Source organism: Haemorhous mexicanus, chromosome Z (genome assembly GCF_027477595.1).
Source record: "Haemorhous mexicanus isolate bHaeMex1 chromosome Z, bHaeMex1.pri, whole genome shotgun sequence".
NCBI lineage: Eukaryota > Metazoa > Chordata > Aves > Passeriformes > Fringillidae > Haemorhous > Haemorhous mexicanus.
In genome coordinates this window covers 52,246,062-52,267,240 of record NC_082381.1, presented here as the reverse complement: position 1 = coordinate 52,267,240, position 21,179 = coordinate 52,246,062, and the positions used below count along the sequence as shown (strand labels likewise).

Here is a 21,179-nt window from a genome sequence, read left to right as displayed (position 1 = left end):
CAACCAACCAACCAAAGACAATAAAAGAATCTTCCTTAGTCTGCACCCATCATATCTCTATGTGCCACACACCTTTAAACTTTTTTATCTGTTTTTATTCAGGAAGTGAAATTAAAACTTTAAACTATAAATACAAATGCCAATATTTCATGAGATATCCAGAGGCGTTATATTTTTTTTTTAATTTCACACAAATAATTCTTACAGAACTCAACATACATCTGGGAAACAAGTTGAAGTTTTGCATACAATGGAAAACAAGTTACATAGTTATATCTCATCTTGCCAAATCGCAACAAAAGCTCAGGAAACAGGTATAATTTTTTCAGTAATGGTAGAGCAACTCTGCATTAAGCAAGCTGTCTAAAACCAGGTGTACTTTATGACTGTTTACTCAGTGACATCACAAAGTTTTAAAGTATTTTATTTATATACTGTCACCAATATAGGTATGTATTGCAAAGAGGGCCAAACACTTGCAAAAATGTCAAGTTTTACACATTTGCATGAGTATTTTCATCTTTCCCCCCCAAAAACAGCAAAGCAAGTCATTGTTTTCACACAATCTCTTTAATTTGTCAAAAAAATCCCACGTAACTCCATCTATATATCAAGGAAACTGAAGAGCAAGCTTAACAGCAACTTTAATTTATGAGGGGAAAATAAAAACAAAACTAGGTGTATCCATTTTTTAGTTATGACCTTATGCAGACCTGAAGAAAAATGACCACCAAGAATAGGTTCACTAAATTTATTTAAAAATCCTAAAATGTTTCTTACAAAAATGCATTACATTCTGCACACTGCTCTCAACAAATGCCAGGGACATTGTGGCCTACCCATACTCTCCCCCTTCAAAGTAAGATACAGTGTACATAAAGCAGGGTGCTCACAACAATTACAGAAAAACAGTACAATTTACCACCAACAATGAACAAAAATAGAATTCATTCTCTCTGCCACTTCAAAATTTCAATGTTAGTCTTGTGCGCCCTTCCCCCACCATGTATCTGTAAGGAACTAAAACATTACATCTGGTGTACAGCAAGGATTCCACTACACCTCAAATGCAGAACACCTATGAAGCAGAGGAATGTTGGCTTTTTAAACAGAAGCAGATTAAAAAAAAAAAGGGTGCAGGACTCCTTCAGTTCTTCACTAGTCTTAGAAAAACTTTCCAGAATACTGCTTCACACTATAAAAAAGAAAAAATAATCTTGCATTAGAATCCTTCAACATCTGCATACTGCTTCACACTATAAAAGAAAAAGAAAAAAGCATGTATTAGAATGATGGACCATACATCTTGCATCAACATTCATAGAGCATATTAAATTACAAATTACTAACACATTTAAAAATACATAATTTTAAAATGTCAATGGCTAACAATTATATTAGTGTATTTCAGGCATAGTTAAATATTAGTAATCTAATGCCAAACATTCCAGTTAAGATCTTAAAACTGCTATAGCAGCCAGAATGTTAATACAGCAAATGCTATCTGTAGCTGTTAAATATTTGGCAGAAAAGGCAAAGTAATGTTAGCAAGGTGTGAAATGCTGCATAACAGCCCCAAATCGATTTCAACTTGTCCTGTAGAGGCATGGTCTGTGCCATATGGCAGACTGTGATTTGTTGTCAATTTAGTTATCTAAAAACAACAAAATCACTAGTCTTCCACACAGAACTAGGCCAACATTCACTGAAATCTTCTATATTTTCTACAGGCTCTATGTAATTTATTACAAGTAGTTTTTTTGCAGCAGTTTTCACCAGAGAAATGAGAGGACTGCTTGGTTAAGATGTCTTCCAGCAAGATTAGTTTTGAGGGTGTCTTCATTTTAATTAGAATGGAGAGCAGAAGAGAATCAAGGCAAAACTACTACTAGAGAAGTTAGGTTCAAATAGTTACTTAAAACCTGCCTTATTAAAAAAATGATTTACAGAGGAGAGCAGTTTTACAATATACACCGTTAATTTGACGGTAGGGACAACATTAAACTTTAACTTGCCTGTTCTGCAGCAAATACTGTGCATTTTGTATCTGGTCCTGTGTCCCTGTGATAGTTATTATCCGATCTTCTGAGCCTTCTAGTGGTTCATCAATTTTGATCGAAGCTCCTGACTCATGACGTATTTGTTTGATTCTCTGGCCTCCCTTTCCAATAATAGATCCTGCCAACTAGGGAAGAAAAAAACCACATTCATTTCCTGATACAACTGCCTTTCCAAAAAGTTAGAAAATTACAACAGCATTTGAGTAAGTTTTAAGTGTTGCAATGGGAGCTTATTTCTTTATAACCTAAAAATATCCCTTGCAGTATTAATTGTAAAAACACAGGTGAGATAAAACTGGGAGAACCAGCTCCCATTCGCAAAACATGGGTTACAAGGACCATATCTATATCTATTACTGAGTATTAACCACAAGTAGAATTCTTTAATGTGTCTCTGAAGACAGAAATCAAACAGTCAAGCAATACACTGTTGCAAATAAGAAATACTTGCTTTCTATCCAAAGTACTTAATCAAGCATTTTAAGTATTTCAGATTTACTTAAACAGTCTGAGAAATGGCTGACTTTTTTTTTTTTAAGAGAAAGCATGAGTTGAAAGCAAATCAACTTTACTTACATCTTTGGGAATCGTTACTTGTGTTGTGATGATGGGTCCACCAAGATCTCCATATGAACCACGCCCCCCTGCATAAGAATAATCTGATTTAAGTGTATGCATCAAGCCCTTTAGTAACTACATAATGAACTACATGCAAAGGTTCTATATGAACACTTACCATAACCAGAGCCACCCTCAAACTGTAAGAGAAAATAGAAAAAAACATTAATGTGAACAGACATGTTTCATTAACACATTTTTATCTTAAGCATTATATTGTCAACTTTGAGACCATTTAATCAAACATCACAGCCCTCAATCTGATTTAACTACAACAGTAGTTGGCATCCAGAGGCAAAGATGGAAGACCAGAAACAAAAGGGGTGGGTGGGAGACATCCCATTAACCTCTGGTCTATTTGGACCAGAGGCCATCTTCTGCAGGACCACAAGTTGGATGCAATGATTCTTGTAGGTCCTGTCCAACTCCTGATAGCCTGTGATTCTTACCCTGCCCTATCGAAACCTTTTAGAATAACACATGAAATGACAAAGAATTCAGCCATGCCAGTTTACCAAGGCACCCTCACCATCTCAGCTTCTTGTAGACAGCTGTTGATGCTGATCTACTCATGACCTCTGTACTAAACATTACAATTACAAAATCAGAGTAGAGCCTTATTAATACTACCAATACATCTCAAAAGACACTCCAGTCTCCCGTTCTGGGGCAAGAAGTCTGCCCAGAAAATCGTCCTACTATACCTATATCTTTGATTTTGACTATGCTACAAAACCTTTACATCTTAGAATAAACAATCATGACATTAACTATTTCTGTTACATTTGAACCACCACATACCCAATGTAAATGAATGCAACAAGCACTCCTAGCCCTGTTATATTTAGGATTTGTCAACTTGCATTTGACATCAAGTTTCTTTTCATCCAATGTGTTCTAAGTGTGCAAAACCATGTATTTATACTTTGCTACAGAAGCAGAGAATAAGTATATGTGGTTCTCTCAAATTCACTTCTGAAGAGATGCCTGGGGTCTGTGAGAGGAGGCTGCCTAGAGCTGAAACTGTCAGCCAAGATGATGACATCTCAGTGATAATATTTAAGAAAAGAGTAAAAAATTACCAATGTGCACTGACTGCATGAGTGAGCAAAGATGAAAAAAGTGCTTCAGGAACTGGAATGGAGACTGCCCTGCAGCCCATGGAGAGAACCACACTGGAGCACATCACTACACTGTAGCACATTGAGGGATGCTATGCTGAGAGCAGGTAGAAATGCCCAGAAGGAAGCTGTACAGGCAGATACCTGTGCCCTGTGAGAGGACCGTGATACAAGTTAGTCTGTTCCTGAAGGACTGTACCACATGAAGGGGACCCAGGCTGGGACAGTTCACTACGAACTGCAGTCCACTGGAAATAGATAATCTGAGCAGCTCCAGCTGTATCATTCCACGGAAGGGACCCCACACTGGAGCAGGGGAACAGTGCAGAGAGGAAGGAGCCGCAACAGGTGTGATGAACTGACTGGGAACCTGCCATTCCCTATCATCCCTGAACCATTCACGGCAGAGAAATAGAAGCGTAAGGAATGAAGGAGTGAAAGCTGAGTCTGTGAAGAAGTGCAGGATGGGTAGAGGTGTTTTTAGGTTTCTCACCATGCTACTCAAAGTGGCAGTAAACCTACTCAAGTTAACTCTGTTTTGCCTATGATGTTAATCAGTAAGTGATCTGCCTGTGTCCATCATGAGCCAGACTTTTCTGTGCTACTTTCTCCCCTCACTCTACTAAGGAAGGGGCATGAGAGCCCCTGGCAGTCAGTCCTAAGTTCACCCATTCACAAGTAGGGGCCCAGAGAAGTTATAAAGTAACAACTTTCCCAAAAAATATTCCTTGCCACCTTTCTTTTTACATCAAAATGGAAGCTATTCAGATCAAAGTATTGAGCTTATCCTCTGTCTCTAAGCAACCTGTATTGCCTAATCATGTTACTAAGCAATACATATTATAAGACAACACAATAGAGCTCACAGTGGAGTCCAAAATACAAGACAATGAAGGACTCTAGTTAAGGTTAAATTGAGAGCATACTGCATACAACACATATTGCTGCTGGTATTTGCCATAGGATACCTTTTTGGACTAACTTCTCTTAAAAAAAACACCCTTCCTTGATCACATCCGCCTCTCCACACTACAAAACAATAGAATTTGATAGCAGTTGCTGTGTATATAAGCTAAGAACTGACTTTTCACATGAATTAATCAAAAGTATTAATTTGGCGGCATTTTGCCACCTTCAAGACATTGCCAACACCTGATGTGCTCTGTAATTTCTATAATGGAGTGACTACATCAGCGAACAAGAGAAGGGCTACAGGTACCATGTACCCAGACATCTGTAAAGGCTTTGACATAGTCCCCATGTCCTTCCCTCCAAATTGGAGAGGGATGGATTAAACAGGTAGACTGTTTATTGAATAGGGATAGTTACATCCAGGGAGCAGTATCAATGGCTCAAAGTTTCAACAGATGTTAAATGGTGTTCCCTCAGAGACTAGCCTCCACTGGGACCAGTGCTATTCAATGCCTTCGTCAATGACACAAACAGATTAGGTACACCTGCAGCAAGTATGCAAACTGAGTGGTGCTGCTGACAGACTTGAAGAACTGGATGGCATCCAGAGGAACCTGGACAATCTCCAAAAGTGAGCCCATAGGAAATCTCATTCAACTAGTCTCAACAAAACAAAGAGCAAGGTGCTTCACCTGACTTGATGCAACCTCCAGTACCAGCACAGGGTGGGGGATGAACAGCCCTGCCCAGAACAACTTAGGGAAGCTGCTGGGTGAAAGGTGGGACATGACCCAGCAATGAGCACTTGCAGCCCAGAGCAGCAACCTCTGGGCCTGGGCTGCATAAAAAGGACAAGCATTGAGATCCCAAAACGAATACTGCATCCAGCTCTGGGGCCCCTGACATTAAGGGCATGGATTTACTGGATTAAGTCCAGAGGAGGACCACAAAGATTATTAGAGGGATGCAGCACCTCTCCTTTAAGAAAACCTGAGAGCTGGAATTGTTCACCTTGGAGAGGAGAAGGCTCCAGGGTGACCTTATCGTTGCCTTCCAGCTCCAAAAGGCAGCCTACAAGAAGACTGGAGAGGAGTTTTCACACAGGCATGTAAAGGAAGGACAAGGGGAAACAACTTTAAATTGAAAGAGCTTTGGTTTAGTTTAAGTATTGGAAAGAAATTCTTCACTGTGTGGGGGGTGAGGCACCCTGGAACAGGTTGCCCAGAAAAGCTGCGGACTCCCAATTACTGCAAGTGTTCAAAGCCAGGTTCAATGGAACCCTGAGCATCTCAGTCTAGTTCAATGTTCTCTACCCATGGCAGGTTGGAATTAGATGACCCTTAAGGTTACTTCCAACCAAAATAATTCAATAATTCTGTGATAACATCCCAACACCTATCCGATCAAGTAATACATTTTCAAATAGATTGATAGGTAAACATAGTTTATTCACAAATAAAAGTGAGAAGCTACTTTAAATATTTGCTGCTTGAAATAAAATCCCACAACATTACGGAAGTAAAACAAAACATAATTCATAAATTGATGCATCTATAGTGCATCAGTTACGGAGAAAGTTACCATTCACCAAAATGAAAATACTGTGTAAAGGAGGCAGAAGAGGTACAGAAAAGCTCCTCTATTTTTACCAGGCTGCTGCATAATTCCACATTTCTGTTAACATTACCTGACTTCAAAGGACACACCATTAACTCTGCCCCTAAATTTAAAGTTAAAAGAATGGCTTTATGAATTTTAATAGGTGCAAGTTGCCAGGGACTACACTCAAGATCTCTTAAATGTGCTTTATCACTTAACTCATTCAATAAAGCAGTTTTCAAAAAATAGGCCGGAAACACTCACCAACTCTGGTGGCTGCATGTCATCACAGGCATCCACATGACACTGCATCATCTTCCAGAAGCAACATAAGAGGAAGAAAGGAAATCCAGGTCATACAGACTTTTAGAGAATGTTGCAACTAAACAGAATGCAAAGTGGTACGAAGAAACCCTTATACTATTAACAAAGACTTGAAATTATGTGATTTAGACCACTTTTAAGACTCACTGGCTTTAAATTTTACTTTGGGGCAACTCTAAATGGGCAACTACCGTTTTCCTTCTCTTTCTATGGTATTAGCAGATTTCTCCTCTCACTAAGAAGCTCAGAACTAATGGCAAGGCAAAACTTATGCCTTCTTTTTTCTTTTAGAAAACCATTTTACATGTAAAAATACTTTACCAATTTTTTAATTCTGCCATCTATTAGAAAAAGATTTAACAAGATTGAAACAAGTAACTGCAAGTGATTATGCCAACTGTGGGTTAAGCAGGAAGGACAGAGCTTATGTTCTACTATCCACGTACATCATCCGGCAGTAAGTAGACTAACAATCTACTGCTGCCTAACTGTATTAGAAACTTAACTATGTTTCTAAAACATATGATATATGGCACTTCTTTCAGAATTTTACAGCTTCAGTAAGTGATGTTGATTTGCGTAAAATTAGTTTTTGAAACTAATTTTGGGTGCCTTAGCATACTTAACATTTTACATTGCAGACTAATTTATGCCAGTCCCTGGGACAGAAACCAGATGACAGATGGGCTGGATAAGGCAAAGAGCTTAACTTTTACATAGAATAAAAAACCCTGCATGCAGTCCTAATTGATGTCAAATTCTTTTGTAGTAAGTTTTTCTGGTTTTTAAGAGTGACCTAGGAAAGTGAAATTTTGTTACTTCCTTCCAGCATCTGCACAAATAAATAGAAGAGTTGTCATACATTCCTCCTTTACTGATTGTTGCATGCCCCTGATAATGAGGGTGTTAAAAAATACAGAAAACTCAGGATTTTTCAGATCACCATATCCTTATGGTACAAAGGATTTGATCTGGAGTAGTTACACACTGTAGTAGTTACACTTCTATATGCTGACAAACAAGTCTGTACTTTGGAGAAAAAGCTTCAGAACAGATTGTAAGTCAAATGAGCATCTAAACAGCAGTACATATTTATACTACAACTTTAAGCCAGGCTAAGAGACAAATATCATCTTAAGTGATTAACTATTTGGCAAAGAGGAATTTACCCATCTTTTAAAATCAAAATAGGTTTTTCTCATCTCAGAATTTACGAAGTTATCAATACTCTGTTGTATGTCTGGAACAGGAAAAACCACAGTTCAGCATCCAGTCTTAAAGACTGTCAACTGTTCAATCTTTCTGCCTTTAGTGAAAAAGAGAACTGGCAAAAAAATTTGGTTTTGTACATTAAATTTTTCCAGTATTTTTGAGATGCTCGTCAATTGTTGCCTTTTATTACACCTACGTAGGATAGAATTCATGTGAAAGGAGCATTTCTACCCTCTAAGAGCAGCTTTTTTCATCACAAACTGCAGTAATATTGGTTTTGTTTAAACTTTTATCTACACAACAGTTTCTACTTGATGCTTGTAGCACAGGAGGACTTTACCTTTTGGCATAATACTTGAAGCTGTGATGTCATTCTCAGTGTGAAAATTTCCTTTCTGCTTACACAATTTAGGATACTAGGATCATGATTAACTAAAACTAGAAATTAAATACTATCTTTGTTGGGAAGTAGTCCTCACTTTAACTGGCTATAACACTTGGTCACAAAGGAGCCAAAGATATGAGCTGCTTCACTACGAAAAAGAAATTAAACTGGTTTGTTTTTTTTTCCATGAAAGAAACCAAACTAGCAGAAATTACTCCACTTGTGTGTAGAAACTCATGACAAAGTGAAGGTCAAACTGACAGGCTAAGCCTAAATTAAAATGGATTTTCTATTCTAGCTGAAGTGGAATAGAAATAGAACAAAAACCGAACACACTACTGCCCAAGAGTCAAGGTAAGTATGACTGCGCTCAACCAAATACCCAAACAAGGGCAGGCTGTTAAGTTTATTATTCTAGCACAGGCTTTATAAGCTGCAAACAGAACACAAAACCTAAGCTCTGAAAACATGTAAATACAGATAAGGAATCTTGGAAGGGTACTTCTCCATTCTTCCAGTTTCTTACCATGTACAGTAGCATGGGAAACACATATTTGCATGTGTGACTGCAAATATTTATAACTGCAAATCTTCCTTTTATTATTTCTAATAAGCACATGACATTCTTGCAATCTGGAGTTCCAGTAATTCTTACTCTCAAGGAGTTCATGTGAAGCCCATTTAGGTAGCCCATTTCATAGCTCTTTTTCATTTCTATCTTCTAGATTTATTTAGAAGAAAAAAAATGTGTCACCTGTCATCTTAAAGAAAGTGCCAAACAAAGCCAGAGGAAAAAAGAATATTGCTACTATAGAGATCCAATTCTGTTGTGGTTTAAGAGCAGCTAGCAACTAAGCACTACAGAGCTGCTTGCTCACACACCCCCACCCAACCCCCAGTGGAACTAGTACAAGAACGAAAAGTAAAACTTACAGCTTGAGATAAGAACAGTTAAGTAACTGAGAAAAAGTTAAAAATAAAGCAAGGAAAACTAACAAAAAAATTAATCAACCACCACCACACCCCAAAACAATAAAAAAACAATAAAATCAAGGATACATGATACAACTGCTCACCACTGCCAGACCCCATCCCCAAACCCCTACGGACTCCCTGTCTGGGTAACTGCCCCAGTTTAAATACTGGACATGATGTTCTATGGTGTGGAATATCTCTTTGGCTAGTTTGGGTAACCTGTACTGATTACAATACTTCTTTGGTGTACCTACTCATTGTCAGGGCATGAGACACTGATTAAGTGCTTGACTTGGTATAAATACTACATAGGAAAAACAAAAACATCAGCATGCCATCAACATTATTCTCGTATCGAATTCAAAACACAGCACTGGACCAGCTACTGAGAAAGTAATTATTTCAGCTGAAACCAGGAGAACCTTCTGGATTTCCTACTGAGGAAAGAGGAATGTTGTCTCAGAAAAGCAGGCGGCTACTGCGGCATGACAGTTCAGAATGCAACATAGAAACTATCTGTATCCTTTGTTTTAAGCTTCCACACACAGGATGAGATTTTTCTCCCCCCAGAAAGAATTGATGCAGGATTCAACTAAGCAGTGGTTCTACCTGCAAAACACTTGGAATTTAGAGTGGATTTTCTGTAGAGAAACTAGTAAATATAGAAAAATTGATTCAAAAGAGCCATTGCCTTCCATCAATTAGAGCTCTTCTCAGATATTCTTCCATAATGTGTATTACTGCATCAATGCTCATGCTAGCCAACCTTTAGTGCTAAGAATGCTTGTGTAACTCACCAGAGAACATTGTTCAGACATGCTTTCTCTATCTGAAAAATCTCCCAATTGCTAATCTCCCATTTTTGTCATGCTGATTAAAAAAAAACTGAAAGACAGCCAGTGCACGAAAACCTACAGATCTGAGCACAATCAAAATCACTGAATCTTTTTGATGAGAGGGAGAAAGGAAGAAAACAGAAGAGTACCATTTACACGTCAAATATTCATCTACAGGAGGACCATTGGTATGGACAAAACATTTTGGTTTTACTATCAGAACCATGTATGTCCTCCATGAAAGTGAATGTAGTTCAGCAACAGGAGGTCAGCATGCTAACTGTGCTTAGGGACACAAAAGAGCAAATTTTATGCTCATACCATGCCATCGTAACGGTCTCCCGGTCTGCCCCTTCGGTCATAGGACATCAGATCTCTAAAACAAAAAAGACAGCAGCATGTTAATTGTGTTACATGTGTTGTAAGCTAGCTTGTTTATTCTTATCTGAATTTTCCCATTCAGGGCTCACATATAACTTAGTTTCAAACTATTCTACCCAAGTACTGAATAATGAGAAGTTCCAGAACTACTGACTATAGTCCTGGCAACTTATATCACAGCAGGTAAATAAATTTCAGTAAATTTCAAAATACTCTGATCCAATACAGGCTCAATCCTGCATAATCACTACCAACATGGAAGCATGGAAAAATCACTGAAAATATAAATATGACTCAGATACACAACATGAGTTTTTGTATAATGCAATCATCCAACAACTCACCCGCCACGAGGAGGTGGTGGAGGAGGAAGAGGAAGATTACGAGCTCTGCTGCCACCTCTAACACCACGACCTGGTGGAGGTGGTGGAGGTCCTCTGCGAGGGCTCATATCATCATAATCTCTTCTTGAGGGAGGCATAGGTCGTCCACCACGACCAGGAGGCATTCGATCAAAACCTCCTCTTCCACGCATTGGAAAGCCCACTGGCCGTCCCCTTCTATCATCAAACATCATTGTGAAGCCACCATAGTCATACGTTTCATCATAGAAATTGGGATCATAAGGCTGGGCCCGTCCTTTAATTGGAGACTAATACAAACAAACAAAACAATTCCCCAAATCAGATAGTTCTATTACAACTGGCATATTTAATTAAACTAACACATTTATGCCTTTGGAACATGTTCTTGATTTCACAGTGCTGCCAAGAAAGGCAATGTTGATGTGCTTCCTGTGAACCTAACTATGACAGTAGAACTACTTAGATGCAGCAGATACATTTTGTTTTCCTTCCTCTTCGAATTTTTCATTCTGATGACATGCAAAGCATAAATGGCCCAGTACTACCAAAAATTGCTCATAAGGTGTGTACTCCAATTCTAAACAATAGAAACAGTTCCCAAGGTTCGTAACTGTCCATCATTTGCTGCTGGGAAAGTAGGAGGTACTAAATTTAAACTAGAAACTGAAAGACACCATTTTTCATCCTGCTAATGTCTAAAACATTCATGAATTACAATGAAAGAATAAAATTAATAAGCATTACCTCAGAGATAAGATCCAAGATAATCTTGATGCACTCAACAACTCTATCAGGTTTTCCACCAATAAGCACCACTCTGTCAGTCGAATGAGGACAACACTCTTGAAAGAGCTTAATGGTGGTCTGAGTGTTCTGCAGAAGAAAAAAAAAAAAATCCAAGATTACCAAATATATTTTTAAAAACTTTACAAAATCATTACAATACTTTAAAAATAGATTCAAAAGACAATTAAGTTCTCACCCACTTAAATCTGCATGCTTGCTTTTGAGTTACCGCACAAAATTTGAAAATTGCATATTTTAAAGGTCTTGCTGCTCTAAGTTTTGTACTAAAATGAAAAAAAATTAATCTTCTTCTATTTTAATTGTGACAAAGCTACGATGCATCATTTAATTATGTATTAGAAAAAGGACTACGTAACCATTGTGAGCTTACAGGCTGTATTAGCTTTCAAATTAAACATGCTCTGTATGCTAAGACAGCAATGTTGCTAGGATTATGTCTAGTTATCTTGCCTTTCTTAATCCATACAAACAAGTATTGGCTTATACCTGAACTGACGTGAAACTGCCTGGCACAATGCCAAGAAACTCAACCATGTGTTTTCAGTTCATAGAGACCATTAAGTTTCTAGAATCTTACTCTTTCATTTAAAAAATAAGAAAAAAAAAAAAAAAAAGAGGAAAAAAAAGAGAAAAAAAAAAAAGGCCTTCCAAGAGTTAAAGAGTTAGAATTAAAAAATACGAAAGTAAACAAAGCAAACATGAAGTCTTTCCACAGTACATCTACTGTGCAGATGGTTTCATTCTCAACTGTTTTATGAGTTCAACCACAAGAAAAATTCAACCACAAGAAAAATTCTACACTATGCAGCAGTTTGGTCTAAAAGGAGAAATGAATACAATTTTAATAAAATGATGTAAAAATACTTTCTTTAAAAACAGTACTCTACCAAAAATATGTTTAACCAAGTCCTGGCTCTGCCACTGACATTCAGACTTCTGAGGGTCTGCGAGGAAGTTGCATCTTCCAGCTCTGTCCCACAACACCAAAAGCATGTATGCAACATGTTGAGAAGGAATTACCACCCAGCAGATATGCCCCTTATGAACAGAAAACATTGCTTATAGAACAAAATGAAATCTCAGAAGAACAAAAAGCAAGTACCTCTCTGAGTTCTTTAATTTTAGCACCCTTGACACCAATAATGCCTCCCGCCAAACTCTGGTGAATAAGAAGCCGAAGTTCGCAGTCGAAGTCACTGCCTTTGTAGTGTTGATACTGTAAATACGATGCATATAGGGAGAAGCAATAAAGATTAATCACAAAAATTCAATGTTAGGGTTTGTTTTTTTTTTTATAAACAGAATGGGGCGATTTAATTTACTGCTGAATTGTAGTCATGTATTTCTTTCGATACAACCACAAAAATTTAAACTCCTCACCTCAATGTGAAGTATCAGCTTTCCCTATTTTTTACATTATTTATTAAATTACACTGCACCACTTGCTACAAAAATTAAGGCATCAAATAGTGCAACACTTATTTTTTGGAAAACAGGAAAGCTGTTCAAAATGTTAGTTTAATAAACAATTATAGACTTTGCCCTATACCCTAAAAATACCAACATGACAGACATAATCCTTCTTTAAAAGGCTTTCGGCATTTTTCACTTTTCTAATTTACTGTGTTTAAAAAGTAGCAAATACTCTAGAACAGTCTCCTTCAAAAGCTAATATTTTCATTCTAAACAGAAGAAAATTTCAAGATAAATACCTCTTCTAAAGTAGGGATAATCTTCTTCAAGATTTCTCCAATTGTCTCTATATCTGCACTTATACTCAAGATGCTGTTGGAAGCCACAACGACAGACAATATGGAGAAGGCAGAAAAGAAAAAGCAGAAGTAAATTCTTTTCATCATCACACAGAAAATTTTAACAAGATTTACTACAAAGAAGAGTTTACAAGTATTCCCCAATTAAAGTAAACCTGTTTGCTCAATTTACAACACATGCATCTTTGTTTATGCCCAGTATATATGTATGAGAAATTTAAGATTAGGTAGGTCTTGCAGAGAGAGAAAGACAGAATGGGCTTTTGGAAGGGCTCAAATTAAGTGGGCAAGAAACTGACGCAGAACTGAAATGTAGAAGTGAATACTCATGTTCCCCGCCACCACTAATTAGGACACCCTCGCTATTACATTCGTAGAACTGGCACACCTTCTCATATTTAATGTGAGGATATACAAGTGGTGAACGTTGGATCTGGAATAAGGTTATGGAAGTCAGATTACTAATGGGCCCTCCAAGAAAACAAATACAAATGCAAGACAAAAAAAAGACAAAACAAATGAGAAGTGAAGGAAAGCGAACCGGAATTAGCACTTCATCAGAAATAATTATGAACAGGCAATGTTGAGGGGAGCAAGGTGGGCCACAAAGACAGAGCGAGAGACTATTTTGAACCAATCTGATTTACAATGCAGCAAATATGCAACACTTGAAGCTGTGCTCCTTCCATTGAAATAAAATTAGTGGATTGTTTGGGTGGGCAACTCACGTAAAAGTTCAGTGACAAAAAGACTTAATGGGGAAAATAAGACAGAAAACTTGAAAAAAAACAATACACCGTCTATAAGGGGATACTATTTAATTATATCAAAGGCAGGTAATAAAATACATTTCTCTCTTTCTATTCAGGCAGTGAGGCATAAACTGTTGGGACATACCGCTCGGGGCCACTGCTGTCTGGGACTGAAACACTGGCATTGTACTGCATTGGTCATTGGCGTTCGTGGATGTTGGCATTGGGCATGGGTATTCAATCGGAAGTTGTCAAGTATGGTACCCGTTTGGCAACGAGCACATTTTTGGGCATAGCCAACCAGGGTTTTCACATGGGCGTTCAGGGGCGGATGGGCCAACGTCATGGTGGGCAACGCAGGGGCAAGTCGATCCAGTACATGGGCAACGGAGATATATGGCCAAAAAAACAAGGAGAGGGAAAAGGGGGAAAAGCAATAAATTTTAATTTAATACAAACTATACTCATTACTCTCAATTAACGAAACAAGCTTAAGTTGTTCTGAAGGCTAACACAATAACGGATTGCTACATCGACTGTGGCCTAACAGTATGGACTTTAAAAATGAGTCACTTGTTCTGACTAAACTACTATTTACTTTTAATAAATGATGTTTCAGTAGCAGGCTGGCTCATGAGGGTAGATGAAAAAACTGTCAAGACTGATAGTACTAGAACCTTGGGCAAATCGGGAGTTTGTGATCCAGACCAATCTAAATTATCTGGACATAGGTGACATACTGATTTACTCAAAAAACCAAACAAAAAAAAAATCAAAACAACAAAAAAAAACCAGATTAAAAAAAACCCTAAAAAAAGAGGAACAACTAGCTGCCAAAGTTAGTGAGCATATGTATGATTCCTGACCATTTCAACTAAAATCTCAACTCTAGTTGCGGTAGTTTATGAACTTAGTTGGAACTGATTTGTAATGATATACTGCCAAATCTTGTGCTGAACAGAGTCTTGATTGGAAAAACCGTTGAAATTGTAGCTGATGTTAAGTACAGGAGTGTAAACAAATGGAATTCAAGAAGTGTTGCCAAGTTTTATAAATACACAACATTAATGCTGAGCATGTGTCTAAATCACCAAAGTCAACGCCCTGTAAAATGTGAACAGGCATTAAGTCATGACCACTTAAAAATACTTCCAAGTAATTGAATACAATGTTCCTTTAGTGTTTTATACTCATATTTAAAGCAAGAAACCTTAATATTAATGCTTTTGTGCTTCATGTGCAAGCTGCTAAGGAACAGATGGATGATTTCATTTTGCTTTTTTGAAGGAAGTTAAAGAATTCCTCTATCACTGGGTTAAGCCAGCCACCTGCAAGGGTTTCAGCAGTACTGTAACTGAGGCACAGATATGGGGAACCGTACTATTAAGGGGTATAAGTTTTGTCAATATTTTTAATTAGGATGGTAACTCACTTCAAGTGGGTAATTTAGCAGAATCCTATTAAAAAGTGAAGAGATTTAACATAAACCTCTCCTTCCATGCATCAAGCTGGGTTTTAATTGAAACAGAAATTGAAGAACTGTTATCTACTCTGACAATCAATACAAATGGATTGTAACTTGGATGTCTATAGAGTTGAATTGCTCCCATTTCTAGAAATGCACGCAACCAAGTTTTCGATGTAGTGCTCTGAAAGAAGCAGTGTTAAATTAGTTCAAACTCATATATACTCACGTCTGTACGAAGTGCTTTAATATTTTTGCCACCTTTTCCAATCACTGCTCCAGCATTCTGGAAAATAGTTTTCACAAGTTACATTATGACAACTCAGCACAGACTAAGTTTCTGAACTCAAGAATAAAAACAGCAGATCTATTTTTGCTGGCCCAAGAGGTGGGGGGACGCATCACTTTGGCATTAAAAAAAATTACCAAAAACTCATACAACCATGGAAAACAGCACACAGAGACAGATAACTCAGCTTTGTCATTAATATTTCAATTCTACAGAGAAGTTTTAGGCAATTCTGCCCATGTTGAACTTCTCATAGACTAGATCTATTAAAAAAACCAAACTAAATTAGTGTAATACAGATCAATTATTTCCTCCATTATCTGATCAGTTTGGTTTTTTTTTCCCCCGTATGGAATATGTTTCCAAATTCCATTTTTAAACTCCAAAAATTTGATAATTTCAAGGGCTAATATTGTTTTGCACATCAGTAAAATAACTAATTTCTCAGAGCAATATAAACTGAAAAAGGCTGAAATGAACATTAACAGCCACCAACTTCATTAAAGCTACCAATAGGAATAAACTGACTAATAGTAAAAAAACAGGAACTGGAAATACATTTTTACCAGGCTCTTTCAAGGATTCTACGACAAATATTGCTTTTATTACACACATACCTTATGCTAAAGGCATGCAAAATATTTAATGGTACTCCCTGTAACTCAGGTATTGGTGAGAAATACCACACATAGTTCAGGCAACGTTCTTTCACACCAACACAAAAGACAGATACTTCAGAAAGTATAAATCATCTGTAGCAACTGGAAACACCAGAGCAAATTCATACACACCAACTTTAACTATTTACACTTGTCAAAAAAATCACTGCAATCCCTGAAGAACTACTCCCATACTTCTTCCTTTTGATATAGTTGAACAAGTTTAGATCTATTTGGGAGAATTACTAAAATCTTAAGTTCTCATCTCACATATTTAACCTAAAAATCACTTATTTATAATCCACTAAACACCTTCTTTCTCAAAGACTCATATACAGTCATTACCCTCAAAATAGCCACCTTCCACTCAAATGTAAAAATATCTTAGACTCTTTACTGCCCTACTTTTTAGCAAGTATATATTTTTTAATAAACCCTGTATTGTTCCTTAGGGACTTACCCTTTTAAGAGAACCTGGAGGACAATGCCATTGCAATACCCCTACAACTATCATTCCTATATACTGAAAATTAATCTAATAAATTTCAAAAAAAGCACATAATCTCTCCACACTTTTATCTCAACATACACTTTGTCACCACCATCTCGAACAGTGCTACACACAAAACCAGTAAAAAAAGCATACTTTGCTCTGAAGCAAGATGCGCAGTTCAACCATCTCATCAGTGTTCCGAGATCTTTTGAAGGCCTGCTCTTCCTCCATATCTTCTGCAGGACGTTTGCCTGTAGAGAGGTCCATAGGGGGGAAACATAAACATTTATTTAACTTTCTAAGTCATAATGAAGTGGGACACGTGCCAAATTTATGCTTTGTACTATTACTACATTCATTCCTATTAGCACAAAACTAATTACAGACATCCATTCTGAGCATCCACAGCACAGAAACCAGTCTTCACGTCAACAGCTTTTTTACTGATTAACTACTGAAAATGCATTTAAGAAGCTATGAACTATGGCTTAAATAGAATGCTGCACACAGTCAGTAAGAAATTCACAACATTTTAGACATGTCCAAAGGAATGCAACATCACTCACTTAGTATGTTTTTATAATTTCAATTGGGGAAAACCTTTCAGGCATAAAGCTCAAATGTAGTTTGTCCAACACTGAAATACTGGTGAAATAATAGCAAAGTAGCACTTCAGATGTTTTGGGAAAAACTGGCATAAATTGACAACAATAATGCCCAAACTTCCCTGGTAATTCCCAGAAAAATTTCCATTAAGCTCTTTAGCAATATTTCATATATTCATACTCCTGCATGTAACAGTTACAATGAACAAAATGCAATTAACAGATATGCCCTATAAGATTCATACATATTTACATCCTTCATACAGTTAGGAAATATTTTTCAGTATTTAGTCGTAACTTTCAGTTCTCATGTCTAAATATCAACCGAAAGATTATGTACTTATGCTTCAAAAGCACGTACCCATTTTAATTAATGACACAGTAATTAAAATAGAAGACATTTAATGCAGAACACAAAATTACTGTTGATGCAAACACATGGTAAAGGTAAATCATTAAAAAATTCTTTGAAATACTAAAATTTTTAAGAGTCTTTCTAAAAATGAATAGTCCTTTAAAAAATTTACCATTTGTCTCTGTGTTGGTAAAAGTCTCCTCCTGTTGTTCAGTCTCCATTGCCTTTTCTTCTTATGTAAGCAAACAAAACCTGTTGAAAAATAAAGACAGTACATTTTTTTTGTCAAAAGACAAACTGTACCTCATGCTAAAGTGAAAAAAATAACAAAAATAAATGCCTACTGCTAGAACTTACCGCTATTATATATCCTTGCTGACAATACTCAAGTACGCTGGGCGGGATCAAAATCCAACAGCCTATTGCTTCAAGAGCCTATGAAAACAGCATATATCAGTGTGAGTCTTCCCACGTTGTGAGTCTGCTTCTGCTACAGTCAGAAACCAAAGGGTTGGCCTAAACTATTGCTGCAAATTTTTTCCTTATAAAAGAAAAAGCATAGCTAAGCCAAACACACCACAAAGAGAAGTTAAAGGTGAAATCTGTAGACTTACATAAACTCAATGTCTGAATTACACTTTTTGGGCACACCCAAGTTTTAAGTAACCACAAAATCTCAACATTATATGATATGTGGCTTGGTTTCACTTCCTAAAGGGCACTACACCAAAATCTGGTCCTGCTATTTAGGTCAACACTATTTACACTTAATAAAAAGTCCTGTTACGGTAATCATCAGCATTTGTTCTACAAATTCTCTACTAGCACACATTTGAACATGTGTTCCTCTCAACTATGAATAAAATAAAAATTACAACTTCCAACTACACTAAAATAATGTGGTTTTAAAAATATTACCCTCTACAGTTACATACAACCCACTGCATGCACACCCCCCCAAAACCTCCAAAAGCACCTCTCTAATCGACAGTGACCTGCTTTTAGTCACTAAGTCATATCAGCGAGACGCGCAAATGAAAAAAAAAAAAAAATTTCCAACTTACTATCATTAAAAATGTGATTTACAAATACAGCCAAACAACCACATATGTCCCTTTGCATTCCATTAACTTCCACTGCCTCAACAAACAGGCATTCATTCCTGTCTCCATAATCGGAGGAGGGGGAATGGGGGTGGGGAGGAAGCTGATTCTCATTTATTAAACGTACTTTCAGGCAGCTATGTAATTGCTGCCCGGCTTGTAGAGGCTAAAAGCAAGTTCTGCCTTCTCAATATATGCCGGCATTTCCAGATACTTGAAGCGGGCTAACAGGCATGCACAAGTTTAGTAATAGCGGGAACTCAGGCAGGCAGTGCCAGAATTGCGCTGTTACGCGGAAGGGCAGTAAGGAAGACACAGACAAACTGTAACAGCCCTTTTAGACACCGGTTAGTCTATTTCCAACTATCCCAAGAATTTTAAGGCAGCGGGGAGCTAAGTGTTATCAGTTGCAGTTACAATTCACGGCTTAGTCTCTCCAACTCAAACTTCCTCACACGTCATGTGTTCTCAGTAATCTCGCTCGGCTAGGTAAATCGAGGACATTCCCATAACTAATAAAGTCAGGTTCCTTATGAACACCTAAGGGCTACCGGACACGAGAGGCGGAACCAACGACCACAGACCTAAGAGCTGAGGAACGTCAGAGCGCCTCCAAGGCGCACTGGCACTTCTCGCCTGCCCCGCTCTTCCCCCCCTCCCTCCCTGCATCTCCAGCCGCCCTCCCAGCGCGGCGGGGCACGGGCGAGCGTGGCGGCGCTGCGGCACCCCCGCGGAGCAACGGAAATGGCGCCCTCCGAAATGGCGCCCGCCGGCCCGCTGCGAGGCGGAGCCGGGAGCGGAAGGGCCGCCGCCACCACCACGCGGCCGCAGGGAGCGTTACCCAGCTCGGCCCGGGCGGACACAAAGGAGGTGCCCGGCGGCTCCAAGCCCGGCGCAGCGGGCGGAGCAGGGTCAGTCTTGGCGCCACGGGCACTCCGCCCTCCCCCTAAAGCGGAGCGGCCGCGATGCGGAGCCTCCGCCCCCCGATCGGCCGCGGCCCGGAGCGCTCTCGCTGCGTCCGCCATAATCCCCAACAGAAGCTCTCCCTGGGCAGTTACCACGGGTGGGCGCGGGAAGGCGGCAGCGGCCGCCGCGCCCCTGCCCTTGGAGCGCACCCGCTGGCGCTGCGAAACCCGCGCTGTCCCTGCGGGGCAACGGGGACAGAGGCCACCTGAGGGCCCTCAGCAATAGCCGAGGCGGCGACACACCAGTGTCCTCCACGCAGCGTTTTCCTCATTCTACCGCCGACCCCACGAAAGCCCTGGGGCCACGGCAGCCCTCGGCGGTGGACGCCCCCCGACAGGAGACACAGGCCGTCTCGCACCGCTGTGTCACGCCGCGTCGCCGAGCGGAGTACATCGGCGGCTCTACCGGCCCAGGGAAGGCCTTAACCGGCCTGTGCCCTTCTCCCACCCCCCTCCCCTCCTCGCCGGCCCCGGCCGCACAGCGCCGCGGGCTGCGCGTACCTGCGCCCGCCGCCGGCCCCGCCGCGTACGGGAGAGAAAGGGGAGCAGCCCCGAACTCCAACGCGCACATCCACCAGCGCCACCCGCGATTGGCTCCGCCACCGCCCCCCGTGCGGCGCCGCCGCTGCCTCGTTGGGCGAGGCCCCTGTCCATCAGCACAAGAGGCGGCGACGCGACCCGCACCGCCCTCCGTGAGGGAAAGGACTAGACAGGCCCGGGGAAAAAGTGGCGCCGCTAGACCCATGCCGCGGCCGGCCGGCCTGCCTTTCATACCTGGGCTGCGGGAGCGGCACTGGGAGCGGCGCGGGGAGCGAGGGGGCGGCCCAGAAAAGCGGGAGCGGCTGCGGCCGGGAGGCGAGAAAATGGCGGCCGCTAAAACCCCGCCTTGTGCGTGCAGCCCGTCCCCGGCTCTGGCGAGACTCTCGCGATGATTCGACGCGCACCTCCCATTGGCTGGTGGGTGCTCGCGGCGGTTTTGGGGAGCGCGGGCCCCGGCGCTGCCCGATCCCTCAGGCCAGCGGGAGCCGGGGCCGCCCCGCCGCCACCGCTCGCTCGCCCCGGTGAGTTGGAGCTCTCGGCCCCTCCAAGGGGCTGTGAGCTGCGGCCTGTCCTCATTCACGTCTTC

General features: G+C 39.9%; 1 protein-coding gene across 7 annotated transcripts; it reads right to left on the bottom strand.

Annotated features, from left to right (window-relative positions):
- Positions 1-145: 145 nt before the first annotated feature.
- Positions 146-20,967, bottom strand: HNRNPK (heterogeneous nuclear ribonucleoprotein K). Of its 7 annotated transcripts, none has more exons than XM_059836413.1 (16): positions 20,828-20,967; positions 18,343-18,420; positions 18,159-18,237; positions 17,179-17,289; positions 15,814-15,870; positions 14,265-14,308; positions 13,308-13,380; positions 12,698-12,826; positions 11,533-11,661; positions 10,768-11,075; positions 10,364-10,418; positions 6,575-6,625; positions 2,797-2,818; positions 2,637-2,719; positions 2,016-2,185; positions 146-1,256 (listed from the first exon to the last, which is right to left on the bottom strand). In XM_059836413.1, exons 3-16 carry the CDS (start codon positions 18,204-18,206, stop codon positions 1,223-1,225), a joined length of 1,314 nt encoding a protein of 437 aa, XP_059692396.1. In that variant the 5' UTR covers positions 18,207-18,237; positions 18,343-18,420; positions 20,828-20,967; the 3' UTR covers positions 146-1,222. The 7 variants fall into 7 exon arrangements, with proteins under 7 accessions (XP_059692396.1, XP_059692398.1, XP_059692400.1 ...); XM_059836415.1 differs by lacking the exon at positions 20,828-20,967 and adding an exon at positions 20,555-20,692 and having other exon boundaries at positions 17,179-17,276; positions 18,158-18,237; XM_059836417.1 differs by lacking the exon at positions 20,828-20,967 and adding an exon at positions 20,555-20,692 and having other exon boundaries at positions 12,698-12,811; positions 17,179-17,276; positions 18,158-18,237.
- Between the last annotated feature and the right edge of the window lie 212 nt (positions 20,968-21,179).

Bases quoted from the DNA above. Each gene is read 5' to 3' on its own strand.
- HNRNPK (XM_059836413.1), bottom strand. From the start codon at position 18,206: ATGGAGACTGAACAACAGGAGGAGACTTTTACCAACACAGAGACAAAT. The intron at 11,662-12,697 runs GTACTTGCTTTT...TTTCTTCTGCAG, and splicing joins AAATTAAAGAACTCAGAGAG to AACACTCAGACCACCATTAA. The intron at 2,720-2,796 runs GTAAGTGTTCAT...CACTTAAATCAG, and splicing joins TGAGGGTGGCTCTGGTTATG to ATTATTCTTATGCAGGGGGG.